Source organism: Elaeis guineensis, chromosome 6 (genome assembly GCF_000442705.2).
Source record: "Elaeis guineensis isolate ETL-2024a chromosome 6, EG11, whole genome shotgun sequence".
NCBI classification, from domain to species: Eukaryota; Viridiplantae; Streptophyta; class Magnoliopsida; order Arecales; family Arecaceae; genus Elaeis; species Elaeis guineensis.
The window spans coordinates 112,936,731-112,952,944 of record NC_025998.2 but is presented as its reverse complement, the minus strand read 5'-3'; the positions used below and the strand labels follow the sequence as shown (position 1 = coordinate 112,952,944).

The 16,214-nt window shown below is 36.7% G+C and overlaps 1 protein-coding gene across 8 annotated transcripts in view; it reads right to left on the bottom strand.

The window, feature by feature from the left end:
- Window positions 1-6,835, bottom strand: part of LOC105046776 (ubiquitin carboxyl-terminal hydrolase 25) — a 39,402-nt gene extending 32,567 nt beyond the window's left edge. For 7 of the 8 annotated variants that reach the window (XM_010925491.4, XM_010925490.4, XM_073259620.1 and 4 more), the window contains exons 1-4: window positions 6,280-6,834; window positions 5,696-6,191; window positions 5,533-5,608; window positions 5,331-5,423 (exon numbers count right to left, since the gene is read on the bottom strand). In XM_010925491.4, coding sequence (XP_010923793.1) covers window positions 5,331-5,423; window positions 5,533-5,608; window positions 5,696-6,191; window positions 6,280-6,451 — 837 coding nt within the window. In that variant the 5' untranslated portion in view covers window positions 6,452-6,834. Of the gene's footprint in view, window positions 1-5,330; window positions 5,424-5,532; window positions 5,609-5,695; window positions 6,192-6,279 lie in introns of all 8 variants that reach the window. The other variant, XM_073259622.1, reaches the window with a different exon arrangement.
- Window positions 6,836-16,214: the final 9,379 nt, after the last annotated feature.

Below are 16,214 nucleotides of genomic sequence, written 5' to 3'. Positions count from 1 at the left end.
AAATTAGATGTCTGCCCACCAATCCAACCTGTACTGCCACAATACCCTCAATGGATAACTTAGTTGAGTCAGCCACTTCTGAAGGCAGAATGGCATAAAAGCAAGAAGCAATAGAAACTACAATTGAAGGTTTATTCTTCTGTTCACATCTCAAATATTATATCTTCCATTAACAGAGTTCAAATGTTGCATTATAGGTTTCAAAGACATGAGAAGCTAGAGATAAGCAAAGGTAAGCTTATCCACTCTGCACCACAGCCAAGTGATTGTGCCCTCTCATTTGCCTCATCATCCTGAAGATCCATACTCACCAAGAATGTCAAGAGGATATTGTTAATGCTCAAAATATCCGATGAAAAGCATAAGATCATCTTGACATTTAAAATATGATCAAATAAATTATCACAAAGGACCAATAGTGTCATCAGCAAATGTAGCCATAGATTTTTCAACTACAGTGGGTTTGACAATTCAAGATTAGCAATAGAAACTCTATTAAAAATTTTTCATTCAAGACTCCCTTATCCAAGAAGTAGGAAAGAGATAATGTCACCAGGGCACAATCTGCTCAGTCCCAAAAAACCCAAAACTGCACAGGACTCACAACATTATCATATACAATATAACAATAAGTTCTCTCAAAATCAAACTTAAAAAATTAACACGGCTTCTTCTCCAATTACTACTTTGAGTGATACAAGAATGTGGCCCACAATTAACTACTTTCAGAAAGAGATCATGCCATCCATGCACAACCTTCTATTTCTGAAAACCAAAACAGAATCAAGCTTCCAAATTAACATGGCCCCTTCTTCAATCACAACTTTCAGCAATATTAAAATGTTACTTAAAGTTGAATGAAGAAAGGACACAATTAACTACTTCAGGTAAATACCAAACCACCAGTAGATGACAGCAAAATTCTATACAATCTTAACATCATAAGTCTATTTTGGCCATTACTAGAAGGGGCTGTTTGGTTGCTCATACTTATGAATTTGGTGGCCACAAAACCTAAAATTCTAATGAATTTTAGGAAATTGGAGACTTTATTGAAATGTTGATTCGATTCCAATCTCATGCAACATGTTCTAAAGCAAGGTTTTAAATCCCGTGGGATGGGGGCATCCTGGTTTTCTCCCGAAACGGGAAGCCCCGCATCCCACCCCATCCCGGTAGCCGTCCCGATCAGGCGTCTCGGTATGCACTTGGGACACCCTTTTATATATATAGATAGTATTTTTTTTTTATTTATCTTGAAGTTTTACCAGTCTATTTATTGTTTAAATGTATTTAAACTTTAAAAGTGATATATTTATAATAGATCGGTTCTATCTAATACTAACGCTCTGATGCATTATGATCTTCTAGGTTATTGAAGATTGTTTGTTGATTACGAAGTGAAGATTTCTCATACTTGATGCATCCACGAGTATTTGATAAAGTAAAAATATCACAGTTTGATGAAAAAGCTGTAATCCATACAATTTGAGCTTAGTCATTTGTTGCTTCAATCGGATGACTCCACCTCCTCTATTTTCTAATCCATAATAATTACATTTTCATTGATGCTGATCCTTCTCCATTTTTCCAAAATGCCACCTAATATCCGGATCCTTCTGTTGCTTGCTTTCGGAATCCATCTAGTTAAAAAAAATAATTAATAATTATTTATTGTATTCAATTACCTATCCATCTCTATGCTTAGGATTTTTATAATGTTGTTGACATATTTTTATAATTTCTAAATATTTTATAATTAATATTTTTTTTTAATTATTTAATATATTTATTACATTCACTATGTACCCTTTTCTAGGTTTGAAATATATTTTTATAATTTCTATAAATTTTTATAATTACTAAAATTTATCTTAATTATTTATTATATTTATTTTTTCCAGTTCTCTATCCATTTCTATGTTTAGAATTTTTTGTAATCTTTAAAATATATTTTTATTATTTATAAATATTTTATAATATTTAGCGCCAATATCTCGAAAAGTTTTGTTGATTATATGGATCAAGGGTATGGTTCACGGTGGCAGGGCAGTGTTGTAAAACTATTGGGCACACTTTTATATCAAATTATCAGCTTATTTACTAAAAATTAGAAAAAATTTGTTTGATCATAAGCATGAAATATAAAAATAATGGATGAGAGTAGAAATACCACCGGCGAGTCCTTTCACGTCCACTGTATGAATTGCAAAATCTCCCTTCCTCTCCTTTCTCAAATACGGTTCCGAAATGCTCAAAAAATATACATTCGTTCGTAAGAATTCACTGAATGTTGTGGATATGAAAACTGAGAGCTCAATGTAAGAATTTATAGAAATTAAATTGTACCGTTTTGAAGACCGTTAGATGCTGTGAAGATCGTTGGATGTTGTAAAGACCGTTGGATGTATATAATCAAAAAGCCATGCATGAAGGACAGATAAATATTCCATCGAGTGTTTTGGGAGTCATATGGGCGGGGGCAGAACTGGTCACGCACAAGCGCTGGTCGAATCATGCACAAGCATGCACGGAGAGCGATCGTGCGCTCACGGATTCACGGGTGCATACTCGAATCACGTGCTCGCAAAGCCAATACACACATATGCGCAAAGGAAAGCACAGGCCGTTCGATGCTTTGAGATTCAAGTGGGCCTTATAATTGGCATCAGGCTGAAAGAGGCGAAAATGGCAAGAGGGTTTCGACAGATCAGCCATTCCTCCCCTCCACTCCTCCCTCCTCCCTTCTCCCTTGTTTCCTCATCGGAGATCCGAACGCCTCCTTCCTCGTCCCTTCTCCTCTCTCTCTTCTCTTCTTCCCCCCGAGAGGCTATTCCCTCCCATCCGTGCTTCTCCCGACTCCTCCCTCCCGACTGTGCTCCTCCCTTCCAGTGACGATGACGATGGCAACAGACGAAAAGGGTCAGTACCACTCCCTCCCTCCCATTCTCCTCCTGTCCTCCCTCCCGATTCGTCAATCGAAATAGGAAAACAATGTTCGTCTCGATCGAGACGGCTGTACCGGTGCATGATCCGGCCGAGAACAAAGCGGGACGATCGGGACAGAGTTCGGATGCTCGTTTCGGAGTCCCGCATCCATCCCAGGTGCCGGAATTGCAAAGGAACGAGACAGGACGGCCCCCATCCCGACGGGACTTAAATCCTTGTTCTAAAGGATTAAAACTAATGCTTCATTTGGTTCACATAATAAGAGCTGCAATGGAAAGGAAATTTCATATTTGAAATCATTCAATGTTAGGTTTGCCAGCAAGTAATAGAATCACATTACCTTTTGGATCAACATTCCCTCAAAACAGAAGCACCATAAACTCACTCTTACATGGGAGAAAACGGTCATTCCTGTTACTGTGAAAAATGAATGATATTTTTTGGTGCTCAGCATTTATGGAATAAAGCAGGCATGAGTGGCATCTTTGGTATCAATTAGTTAGTGGCAGTTATGGCATAAAGTGGGAACAAATAACTTGATTAAGTTTTGAATTTTAACAAATATCACTAAAATTTGCATTTGTTTTTTAGTCAAAGATATATTCAAAAAGCTAACATACAATTTCTTTCTTTCTAGGATATAACTAGCTAAATTAAAGATTAGAAAGGAATTGCTGTTCCTTTCTCATGCCCATGGGTTGCCTAGGTCTCCAATACCACCACTTCTTAAACTGAAAGTCAAGCCAACAATTATATCTTGTCACTTGAGTAATGTCTTCAACATCCAAACAATCCCATAAAGATCTAGACATATCATAGGTTTCTTTCTTTTTGACTATTCAGGCCATAAAAACTTCAGCGTCAATATTATTGAACAAAGCGATTTGGGTTCTCAAGTTTGTCAACATTTCTTCCAGCTTTACCGATTTCTTAGACCAAATCTTGTCAAAAAGAATTTATTATAGTGGTAAACAGTAGTAACCATCTGGAACAAGCTGCTCGTTTATCCAACAGCAATATCTTTTTCACCCATTACTTTTACTCAACATGTAAATATTATTCTCAGAGATCTAGAAAGAAAAGCAAATAGTGACTTCTCGCACCCGTGCTTCTGTCTCTACCAGGGTTTTGAAAACCATGTATCTCCCTATACTGATCACAGGTAGGTACCATATGTATTACAACATGAGACCCATATCCATTCACAGTTTACCCAACACAACTAGTAACCTTGTATTGATATGAGCTAGTATCAATCAGTAGAATTGTACATGCTGACTAATATAAGCTGCACATGGTCGATCCGGAATCCTTGATGCTAATTGCTTCAGAGATTTTTAAAGATTTGCCACTTAACCACAGACTATAAGCACATGAACCCTTGCCACATCATGCCTAAGTTACCTAACTCTCTTGAATGACCTATAAATTACACTCTCATTGACCCCCTCCCATAACCCACTCTCCCAATGTCTCCTCCCTACCTATACTCCGCATTCTACCACCCATAATAGCAACGTCCCATTTATTTGGCTTCTCTCCCCTCCTAATCCTCACCATATAAAGCCCAACTCTAGTGGATGCTTAGCTTAGTTCTGTTCTTCTAGTAAACTCAATAAAATAAGACACCACCAAGACATTATTGCTCCTTTCAATTAATATGAATTTCTTCTCTGTCTATAATGATTTTTGCTGTATGCTTTGATATTATTTTGTCTTCTTTTATAGGCTTAATATGCAGAGCAACTTAATTTACTTGAATCCTTAATCCAAACTATCTTATGTCCCACTTTCTACCACCCATAATAGCAACCTACCATTTATTTGGTTTCTCTCTCCTCCCTCCTGATCTTCACCATACAAAGCTTGCTTCCACTAGATGCTTAGCTTATCTCCATTCTTCCAGTGAACACAATTAAATATAACACCAGTAAGATATTGTTGTCTCTTTTAGCTAATACAATTTCTTCATTTCTAAAATAATTCTTCTTATACAGTTTTATATTATTTTTTCTTCTTTGATAGGCTTCACATGCATACCAAGTGCATGCATGGATGTAAACTTTGAGCTGCATATGCTAGTGATTTCCCGAATGACCCTATTTCTCTATTTGATACAAGTTGAACAGTTCACAATTGAAAATGCTCAATTATGATACAACTATGTAGTTAATATTACATATGAACAAGATGCCTAAGCCGCATACATCATGTAGAATGGAGTATCGAAGCATCAACATTCTACCATTCCACAATTCATAGTCTTTCACCAGCAGTCCATTACTCATTCGTCATGACCATATCCATTTTTCCGTTAAAAGAGACTGCAGCAACTTTTAAAGAAAAAAGGAAAAAAAGCTACCGAATGGGGTATGACAAACCTGAGTTGCATAATACATAAACTTTGAAAGCCCTAGAACCTCCTCGAATTCAATAATCCGGTTGATCTTTCCACCATGTATGCCCTCAAATCTCTATAGAAACAATACAGTTGCAAAATCCAGTAACTATACAAAGCAAAAAAAAAAAAAGGCAACAACAACAACAAATCAAAGACAATAGAGCCAGAGAAATAATGACCACCTTGAGGTGGATGATAAGCACATTAGGTGCTGTAAGAATGAACATCTGCTTTCTGGCCACAGATAGCTTCTTACATCTGAAACACAACAAGGGATTCCAATTACATGTATAACTCCAACAATAAAAGAAGAAACGCATATCGGCAGGAACACAGGTTGCTTACTTGCCGCAGCTGTACTTGTTGTTGCCATCGAGGACCTCAGGCTGAAAGAATCGGCCAAGAGCATCCTTCAAAGAGTTGCTCTGGAAGAGATCGAGGCTGATATCCATGATCTCGTCGGTCTTGTTGGACTCCCCCTTGCAGGCGAGGCACTTCACCTGGCTGAGCAGCGCTCCACCGAAGATATCCTTCATCACCGTGCTGGGCCCCGCCGCAGTCTCCCCCGACCCCTCCACGGCCGCCGAGGCATTGCCAGCAGTGGCGGTGAGGCGCTTGAGGAGCTTGAGGCAGGTATTGTGGCAGGCATCGATGACATAGCGGAGGAACTCGTGGGCGTCCTCCTGGCGGCCCCAGCGGAAGTGATCGGCGAAGAGGGTGAGGCACTTCTGGATCTTGGAGGGCGCGTCGAGGGGCCCCTCCAGACTGAGGCATCGGGTGATCTGCCGCTCCAGGATACAGAAGGGGCAGTCCTTGTCCCGGTTCGCGAACACCAACTTGCCTGCCAATAAATTTTCCCCCCCAAATCAACCAAAAATTCCTCTTTAAAACGAAAGCAGAGTGCAAGAATGGAAGAAGGGCTCACTCACAGAGGGAGGAGTGTTGGGAGGCGAGGCAGAATTGGGCGAGGGGAGGGGTGTAGGTGAGGCACTGGAGGACGCTGTTGAGGTAGCAGGTGTTGCCGAGGTTCTTGAGGCCGAGAGGGTACCCGGCCTTGCGGCGCTGCAGGCTCCGCTGCTGCCAGGTCATCTGCAACGCCATCACCGACGCCGGCAGTCGACAGAGCCGCCGCCGGCACCGCCGCCGGCACCGCCGCCGCTGGTGGTGGTGGTTGGCCTTCTCGCTCTTGCTCCAATCCCGGCGCCGGATTCCTCCTCCTCCTCCTCATCCGATCGCATAGCCTCCTCGGGCAGGCTCGTCCTCCCCGCCTCGCTGCTGCTGCCGCCGCCGCGTCTTCTCCTTTGTTCGCTTCTTCGGTTGCTGCCGCTAGACGAAAGAGGACGGTCGGGACGAGAGAGAGAGAGAGAGCGAGACGTCTGAGGGCGGAGTCGTAATAACAAGGGTCCACGCGAAGAAGAAAGCAGAGGTAAGGAAGCGACCACGGCCAGGGAAGGCAGCGAATCCAAGCACGAGCTTTCTGGGCCCTCTAGGACCAACTACCCTCAGCCTCCTAATTTTTTTTATGAGAAATTCTTTCTGCATCGCGCACGGACTCGGAGAATAAAAAAAAAAAATTTTCTCGCGATCGACACTCGGCCCCCATGCCGACCAATCATCGTGGGCGATATGCGCCGAACTGCACCATCCGTGATGCAGAGATAATTTCTCTTTTTTTATTCCTATTCAATTTATTTTTAATTAAAATAATTTTTATCTGACCATTATTTCATAATTTATCATATATTTAATAACATATTTAATATTTATAATTTTATTTTTTTATTTAAAATTTTAAATAATAAAAATATTTTTTTATTATAAAAAAATTATAATATTCTGTGGTTATATTATGACATTTTACGATCAAATTATGACTTTCAATACACAGGAAGTTATATTTTTTTCAGAAGTCATAAAAGAAGAAGGATATTTTCGTCATTAAAAATTTATAAAATTTTTAAATGATGAAAATATCCTTTTTTCTTATAACATCCTATAGTCAAATTATGAACAGAAAGTCATAATTTGACAGAATGATGTCATCATATGATCATAGGATGTCATAATTTTTTTTAGAAGAGGAGAAGTATTTTCTTCATTCAAAATTTTAAATGAAAAAGCAAAATTACAGGCATTTAATACGTGTTGAAAAATGGAGACTACATGGCTCAATCGGATAGAATGGTGCATCTTTTTTACACCACATAAGGTGTACAAAGAATTATTCTTCTATAAGTCAAGAAATATCTTTACCGTCAAATCCATGGATTCATCTGATGGCCCAATAGAAGTGGCCTCGTTCTGGTAGAGATTAGAAGATTCTAGAGGCCATCCCTGACTGGATTTTGAAAGATACAATTCGGTTTGCCTTTCTCTCAGCTTACCCTTTTAGGCAAGACTCTCCGACTTGTTTTATTAGTTACATCTCTATAAATAGCATGGCAAGCAATAAATACAAATAGAAAACTAATGTTATATAGGCTAAGAAGCTAAGAGTCGAAGATGGAGAAAGCTAGCTAACTAGAACTGCCATCGAAGGCCTATCGAAAAAGGACGGAAGGGAGAAAAGACAATGGTGGGAGGAGAGGGGCATGGAGGAATGATGGGTGGGGCAGCCGACCTAGCCGGTCTACACTTATGCTTTGTTTGGATTGAAGGATTCAGAAGGAAAGAAAAGAGAGGGATTCCCTTTTCCTTGTATGGATATTAATTTTTGAAGAATGAGAAGGAAAAAAGAGGGGTACCCCTCTCTCTTTCTTTCCCTCCATTAAACTAGTTTTATAATTCTCCTAATTTAGAAGAATTGGGAGAGAAAGGGATATGAGATAGATAAAGGACAAAAATGTCCATAGGTCTTCAAATAAAGCTAGGGTTTATTTTATTATTTTTTTTCATTGTTTCCTACCAAACTTCTTTCTTCCTCTCTTTTGTGCGAACCAGAGATGACGTCCATCACTCATCTCTTTATCTATCATCGACGAGATCGTGTAGAAGGTTAGTAACTTGATTTTTTGTTTTCTTTTTCTATTGATCTTATCATTTTTTTGCCTACAGAGATGGATTCTTATTGTTGTCTATTATTTGTTGTCCTATAATTGTTGTGTCAACAATATTAACTATGCGTAATCATAAAGAACTATATGGCCATTCATGATTTCATGATTTTCCATCAGATTGCAACTTACAACAATTTATTTCACTTACATTTTTTATTATTTTGTTCTATTCTTTATATTTTCCTTAATTGTTCTATGTATATTGTTTTATACTTTATCCTTTTTATTTTGTAACGTGTAATAGTTTTGATGGTAGATGGGTTCTTGAAAATTTCAAATGGCTATTGTCAAATTTAAATGGAGAGAAATTAGATGGAGAGAAACTTGTAGAAGGGCAGTTGCTCAACTAATATACTTGGTTGCTTAATGGTTCATTCTCAAAATATGGTCACGTGACCAGTGAATTAGTAGTGGTTTCAACTCTAATAGGAAAAGTATGCGTGAAAAAATATTGAGTAAGATTATTGGAAGTGATCAAGGGCATTAAATAATGCAAATGAGGTCTAAAGCATTTTTAGAAAGATGGTGGTCTAAAACTAACAAGAAGAGCAACGATAGAAGAGCAAGTTGTGTTAACACTTTATATACTAACATATAATGCTAGAAATCATGAAGTTCAATTTTGGTTTCAAAGATCTAGAGAAACTATAAGTCATCATTTCTATAATGTGTTAAAATCTATAATTGAATTAGAAGAAAAGCTTCTCAAACAACCAGATGGTTCACAAGTTTCGCCAAACATTCTCAACAGCAGTCGGTTCTACCCATATTTTAAGATAAAATCATTATCCTATATTATAAATATCAAATAATTTTATATTAGATTACTATTAACATAAATGTGTAATTTTAGGATTGTGTGGGAGCAATCGATGGAACGCATTTTCATGTAAAAGTGTCTATTGTGGATGCTCCTAAATATCATAGTAGAAAAAATTATCACACCCAGAATGTATTAATTACTAGTGTGTGATTTTGATCTTAGATTTATGTATGTCTTACCGGGTTGGGAAAGAACAGTAGCTGACTCAAGAATCTTAAAAAATGCATTATCAAGAGAAGATAATTTTAAAATTTTTGAAGATAATCAAAATAGTTTCATACATTTTTTTATCTTATGCTCATTAATTAACAACCATATATGATGGTTATAAATTTGAATAGGTAAATTTTATCTTGTTGATGCTGGGTACCAGCTAACAGATCGGCTTATTGCACCTTATAGAGGAGTGTGTTATCACTTAAAAGAATACTTGAAAATTCCATCGCAAATTGCCCTAGAGTTGTTCAATCTTTGCCATTCATCATTGCGTAATGCTATTGAATGAGCATTTGGTGTGTTAAAAAAATGATTTCCTATTATAGCAAATGCAATGAAACCCACATATAGGTTTAAAGCTCAAAAATATATAGTGTTATCTTGTTGTATTTTGTATAATTATCTAATGGGTGTGGACCCAAATGAGGAGCTTATTGCTGAAGTAGATGCTGAATTTGCAAATCAAAATCAAACAGAAAATAAAAGGCATACTCGAGGAAATGATGATGAGGATGCTATTCAAATAGAGATTATAAGAGACCATATAGCTGTAACTACATAGAATGTTTATGTTTTATAACATTATTGGTTTATTATCATATCAAATTGTTTGTGTGTTATGTTTACTTTCTCATATTTATTAGGTAAACCTATTTGATTGTCCGTATTTGTAATATCAATATGAAACTATTTAATCTAGTGTTCTTTTTAATATTTTTGTATATGCTATATATTTATATTATATTATATGTTTCTGTATATTTTCTTTGTAAATGCATGTAAATCAATCATATCAAGAAGGAAAAAGGATATGAATGATTACTCAAAGAAGGAAGAATTTGTATTTTGAAACTCTACTATGGATGATGCACTCATCGAGGCGTTCATGCATAAACATAATATGGGAAATAAAGTGAATGAAACATTCACAACAACAACATATAAAAATATAGTGGCTGAGGTGAATGAAAAATTGAACAAGAATTTGGACAAGGAGAAGATAAAAAATCGTTGGAAGACTCTAAAAGAAAACTTTTCGAAATATTTTGATTCCTTCAAAAAAAATTTAGTGACCGGATTAGCTTGGGATCCAACTACTAAGATGTGGACTACTGAGCCTAAAGTATGGGAGAAGTTAATTGAAATTTATCTAAATCATTTGTCTTTATTTGTTAATATGTCAATATTTAATTTTGATAGCATATTGTTGCCCAGCTATGCAACCCAAGAGGGGAGAGGGTGACTTGGATTTTTAAAATTTTAAAGTTAATTTAGAACCACAAGGATTAAATAATGATAAGTAAGTTATATGTAGTAAGTGATTTAAGCAAGGTGTAGAAGTGAGATGCAAGAATGTAAGAAAATAAAGAAATTTAGAAAGAAAGTAAGTAAGTACACCACAAACAATTAAGGTTTATAGTGGTTCGGTGCCAACCTTGCACCTATATCCACTCCCCAAGTACCTCTTGAAAATTTAAATCCATTAAAACGTATTCAACAAGAATACAACGTCGGTACCTCCAATTCTAGCTATCTCAAATTAGAACACTTATTTTTCGGGTACAAACCAACCCAATATAATTTGATTCAAGATTCGGATCAATCTATCCAAGTTTTGAAACTCTTTCAAAATTAAAGATCAAGACAAAAACAGCGTATAAAAGTTAATCATACAGAAATATAAATTTAGCTCCTTTAATGAGCAAATAAAACTTTAAATATACTTTACACAATAAGAAAGAAGCTTTTTTGATTCTCCTCAAGATTGTTGAAGATTTGAATGAGCTCTTGAGGGGTTGGTGAACTTGACATGAAAGCTTCTTTAACTTGAAAAGGATTTTTTGCTTAGGGCTGAAATGAATGCTTGAATCTGCTTTTTATTTTTCCTCCTTTAAGTGCCTTTATATCTTCAATAGATGGTGAAGAATAATCTAGACAGGATTAGAGCTATTGGCGTGCATTAAATGAATAATAAATGCGACCAAAATAAGCTGAAAAATTAGCTATTATAGAGATTTTTCGTTGCAGGGATCGACTCATAGGGTCGTCCCCTGCACAGGGATCAACCCTATGAGTCGACCTCTGTGACGCAGAACAGAAAGTGACTGTTCTGTATCTTTGACTTGCACGGACAACAGAGGTCGACCTCTAGAGTCATCTCTTTTGGATGTGCCAGCCAAAAATAGCGTATCGTTTAGCCCCTTTTGATAGGAATCGACTCTAGGGGTTGACCTTTTTCTTTAAACTTGATTTTTTTCTCAAAATATACATCCAAAAAATATGAAATTACCTCCAATAGATTATAAATCTTTTGTTCTTTTTCTTGAGGCTTTCGAATCAGAACTTGATAAAATTATGATTTTGCTCCTGAAATACAATAAATTTTTTTCCAAGCTAAAATCATTAGTAACCCCCTCAAGTATTTTGTAATCATCAAAATCAATTCATAAAGCAACAATCTCTCCCTTTTTGATAATGACAAAATACTTGAGCAAAAGTAAAATATAACATATATAAAGCATTGATTAAAAATTTTTAAATTTATGAAGATGCATCACTTAAATATTATAGCCAATTATTTGAATAAAATACATCATAAGTAGTTTGAACATTAGTTTGAAAATTACTTATAAGATTATTTTCTTTGACAATTTTTTTTTCTTTGACAATTTTCTTTGATAATTTTTTTTGATAATTTTCTTTGACAATTTTGCTTTGATAATTTTCTTTGACAATTTTGCTTATTGCTTGATTTTATTTCTCTACTCCTCCTTTTTGACAATATCAATTAAGATCTTAAGGAGTTTTTAAAGAAAAATGAAAAAGACTCCCCCTCACTATAGCAATCATAAAGGATATTTCAATTTGCTCATATTGAAGATATTGCCATATATAATATTTTATAGCACATATATGAGATATTTTTTATATCACAAAATTAAGATATTTCAATTGATGCCATTCATAGAAATTAATCTAAATGACATTCATAGAAGTTAAAAGCATATATATATATATATATATCCAAAATGTAACTGAATACATAAGTGTCACAATACATAAGAGTCAAGTCAAAATATATAGGCCATACAAAAGTCATGGGTAACATAAAAATACAAACTCCATAAGTTAGATCCCAAACATAAAAGACTAACTATGCTAGATCTAATAAATATCATGGCTAAAGGCATCAAAATCAGAAGAGTCAGAGATATGAGGAGGAGATACAGGATCAAAGTCACGGGCACGTCCTCGACCACGTCTGCCTCGGCTACGGGTAGAAGTACCGGCATGAGCAGAAGGGCAAGAAGGCCCCGGAGCCTGAGGAGATATAGACTCTGCTAGGAGAACAAGTCTGATGGTGTCCAATTATTCTAAAGCTCTCGACATGGACTGCATCAAGGTACCAATCTGAGTAGAGACAGCCTCACTGGAGCCCCTGATCTCTCTCCTCAAAAAATCAAAGTCACTCTTCAAAACACCTCAAAGCCTAGCCACCTTTGCAGATAGGTTAGAGACCTCCGTGATGTCCTCTTGCGGCTGGAGATGGGCTAAGGCTAATACCTATCTCTGTAAATCAAAAACTCTATCCGTTAGTCTCAGAATATATCTCTCAAGCTTCTCAATTCGTGCAGACTGAGCTGTAAGCATCTGAAAGACAGTAGAGACATGAGGGATCAAAGTCTGATCTGAAATAGCTTGAGATGTCATCTTCTGAGCAAAATCTGAGGTGGCAAACTGCTGGGATATAATGGAAGCAACACGTAGGGACATTAACTCAATCTGATCATCTACAAGTCTGATCTCTGAAGGATCTACTCTGCTCCCTGACTGTGGTACAGAAGCATCCCTCCTCACTGACTCTGAAGGATCAACCTCATGATCAGACATGAACTAAATATCAGGAGATGCTCTGTGATCATGAAGAGGTGAGGATGGTCCCTCCTCCTTTGCTTTCTCCTCAACACCCTTCGACCAACCGCCATCAGTCTTTAAAAAATCCATACGGTGCAGTGTGTGGCAGTTGATGGTGTCAGAATATGATAATCTGGTGACTGCCTCCCCCTCAAAACAAACTCCGAACCTCCTAAAGACCAAGATAAGTGCCATACCATAAGGTAGATGAGCCTTAGATCTATTTAGGATCTCCCTTATGGCCTCAAATATCAGAGCAGGAAGGTTCAAAGGGGTCTCGATAATCACATGGTACATGATGCATATATCCCTACCAGATAAGAGGTCATGTCTGCTACTCCTAGGGATAAAAAGTTTGGTCACCATGTGATGCAAAAGTCTCATCTCTACTGAAAGTATCCTTGCTTCTAATTTATTTAAATTTTCAGTAAATGCTCTCCCTAAAATAACACTTAGTCCTTCTTCTTTGATTGAGAGCTCCATATGAGTATAACCTTCACAAGGCAAGTGCAAGATTTGTCCCAAATACAATGGATCAAGAACAACGTTAACACCTTTCACTAAAGACTTTACAGTTCCATTGCAGTAACTTAAATTCAAATAAAATTTTCTGACTAAATCAACATAAGTATTTTCCTTCAATAGACAATAAAACTTCCATCCTTGACTTTTAATTTTTGAACCAATTGAGAACCCCTCTTTTTCTAAAAAACTTAAAATCTATGTTCTTCCCAAGTTCTACTTTTCAATTGGAGAGTGGTACCTTGCTTGGACTAAGTGGAGACTATGAAGAAGCTGGAGCAGGACTTGGAACTGGGGTTGGAGCAGGAGAGGGCTCGGCTGCCATTTTTTTTCTGCGCACATCATCTTCTAACCTACGAACAGACTTTCTTCTCTACGATAGCTTCAATTTGAGAGCCATTTCGAACAAGAGAGACTTGCAAACAACTTAGAAGACCTAATGAGAGGTAGAGTGGAAAGGATTTTAATGGAAAAATAAGAATTTTGGGGAGATAGATCGTCGGTTTGGAGACGAGGGTTTGAAGCTAGGGTAAGCTTGATCTGCCCAAATGAGGAAGAAAAGAAAAAGAGATTTAGTTCCTAAAAGGATGATTTGAAGGGAAAAACACGGTGGGAAGAGAGATTTTAAGAAAATTTTTGTGGTTGAGAGAGTGGAGATGGAGGAGATTTTTGTTCGGTGGGATAAGGAAGACGAAAGGCAAAGGGTCGGCTCTTTTACAAATGAAGATTTTCCAATAAAATAGAGCACCCGATGGGTTTTAATAAAAATTACAAGTTTACCCTAGGGTTGATCTTAGGGGTCGACTCATGGCTAGAAAAATTTAAAAAATAATGAAAAAATTTCAAAAAAAAATTAAAACTTAAGAAAAAGGTGTCTATGTAAGAGATTGATCATATGAAGGATAGTTTTAAGCTTTTAAGAAAGGAGAGATAAAAATTGAGCTCAAAATTTGGTTCAATAAATTTTTGACAAAAAAAGCTTGAAATCAGGAGAATACTTAACCTGATGGATCAAGAATTCTTAGTTCTCTCCTAATTTCATAAAATCTATCTTCACTTAAGGTCTTGATAATGATGTCAGCTAATTATTTTTCAGTATAAACATAATCAAGAATTATATTATTATTTTGGACATGTTCTCTTATGAAATGATGTCTAATTTTAATATATTTTGATTTAGAATACTAAATTAGATTTTTAGTTAGATTAATAGCACTATTATTATCACATCTGATGCGTAGTCGTTGATAGCACCAAAAATAACTCTATTCACTATGTAGGTAAGATGAGTCGAGATCGTATCCTCAGGGACCTTGGGCTAAGTTGAGATTGCAAGATAAAAGAAAGAAACGTTGTTTTTGATTTAGAAAATAAATTATCTTAAAATTGAGGTAATTAGAAAATAAAGAGCTCGGGAGTTTTGAATTACTTTACACTAGCAGAGTTATATCTCTTTTTTTTTAATTAAATGGATGCGATTAATCTTAGAAAAAATATCTGCCTTTTCTCGACACGCTCCATACCCGTAGATCACGGTGCAGCTCCGAAAAGTATTAGGTAAATAACTCTTCTTTCCTCGACACACCCCGTATCCGTAGATCACGGCGCGTCTTCGGAAAGTAAAAGTTGTTCCTAATATTAATCTAACAAGAAAGCATAAATAAAAATATATAAAGGAGAGCAAATAAAGAACACATGATAATTTAAATAAAAAACATAATCTTTATTGCATATAAAGAAATACAAGAAAGTTTAGAACAATAAACCATCTCTGTGTCGTTACAAAATTTCTTCTCCACTTCCGAGACTGCTAGCCTAGCTACTTATGAAGTAGTCCCTTTCTATTCCTCTATGCAAGGCTCTAGAAGAATTTTTGGGCTCCCCCTCTAATGGGAGTACAAAAGCCTTTTTATAGGTATCAGGAGGGAGGAGTTTTACATGGTTTTTCGATGTGGGACTAAAGAAAATACTAATGACTAAAGAATGGATGGATGAGATGAAAAGATCACAAACAGATAAAAAAATACAAAATTTTCCACTTGAGGTATTTCCAAATAAAAATTTTTTCCTTTAATTTACTCACCGCTGTGTCTGCGGTGCGCACGCCTGCTTGCGTCCGTCCCGCCCGCGTCCACGCTCACCCGTGCGCCCACGAGCTCACGCCGCATCCATCCCGCGCGCCCAGGAGCTCACGCTGCGTCCATCCCACGCGCCCAGGAGAATTCAACGTGAACCAACTTTTTCATATTCCAAAAAAAAAATTTTGTTTCTTCACAATAACATCTATATCCTTTTGGATTTCTTGCATAGTATCTTCATTTTCTATAATACC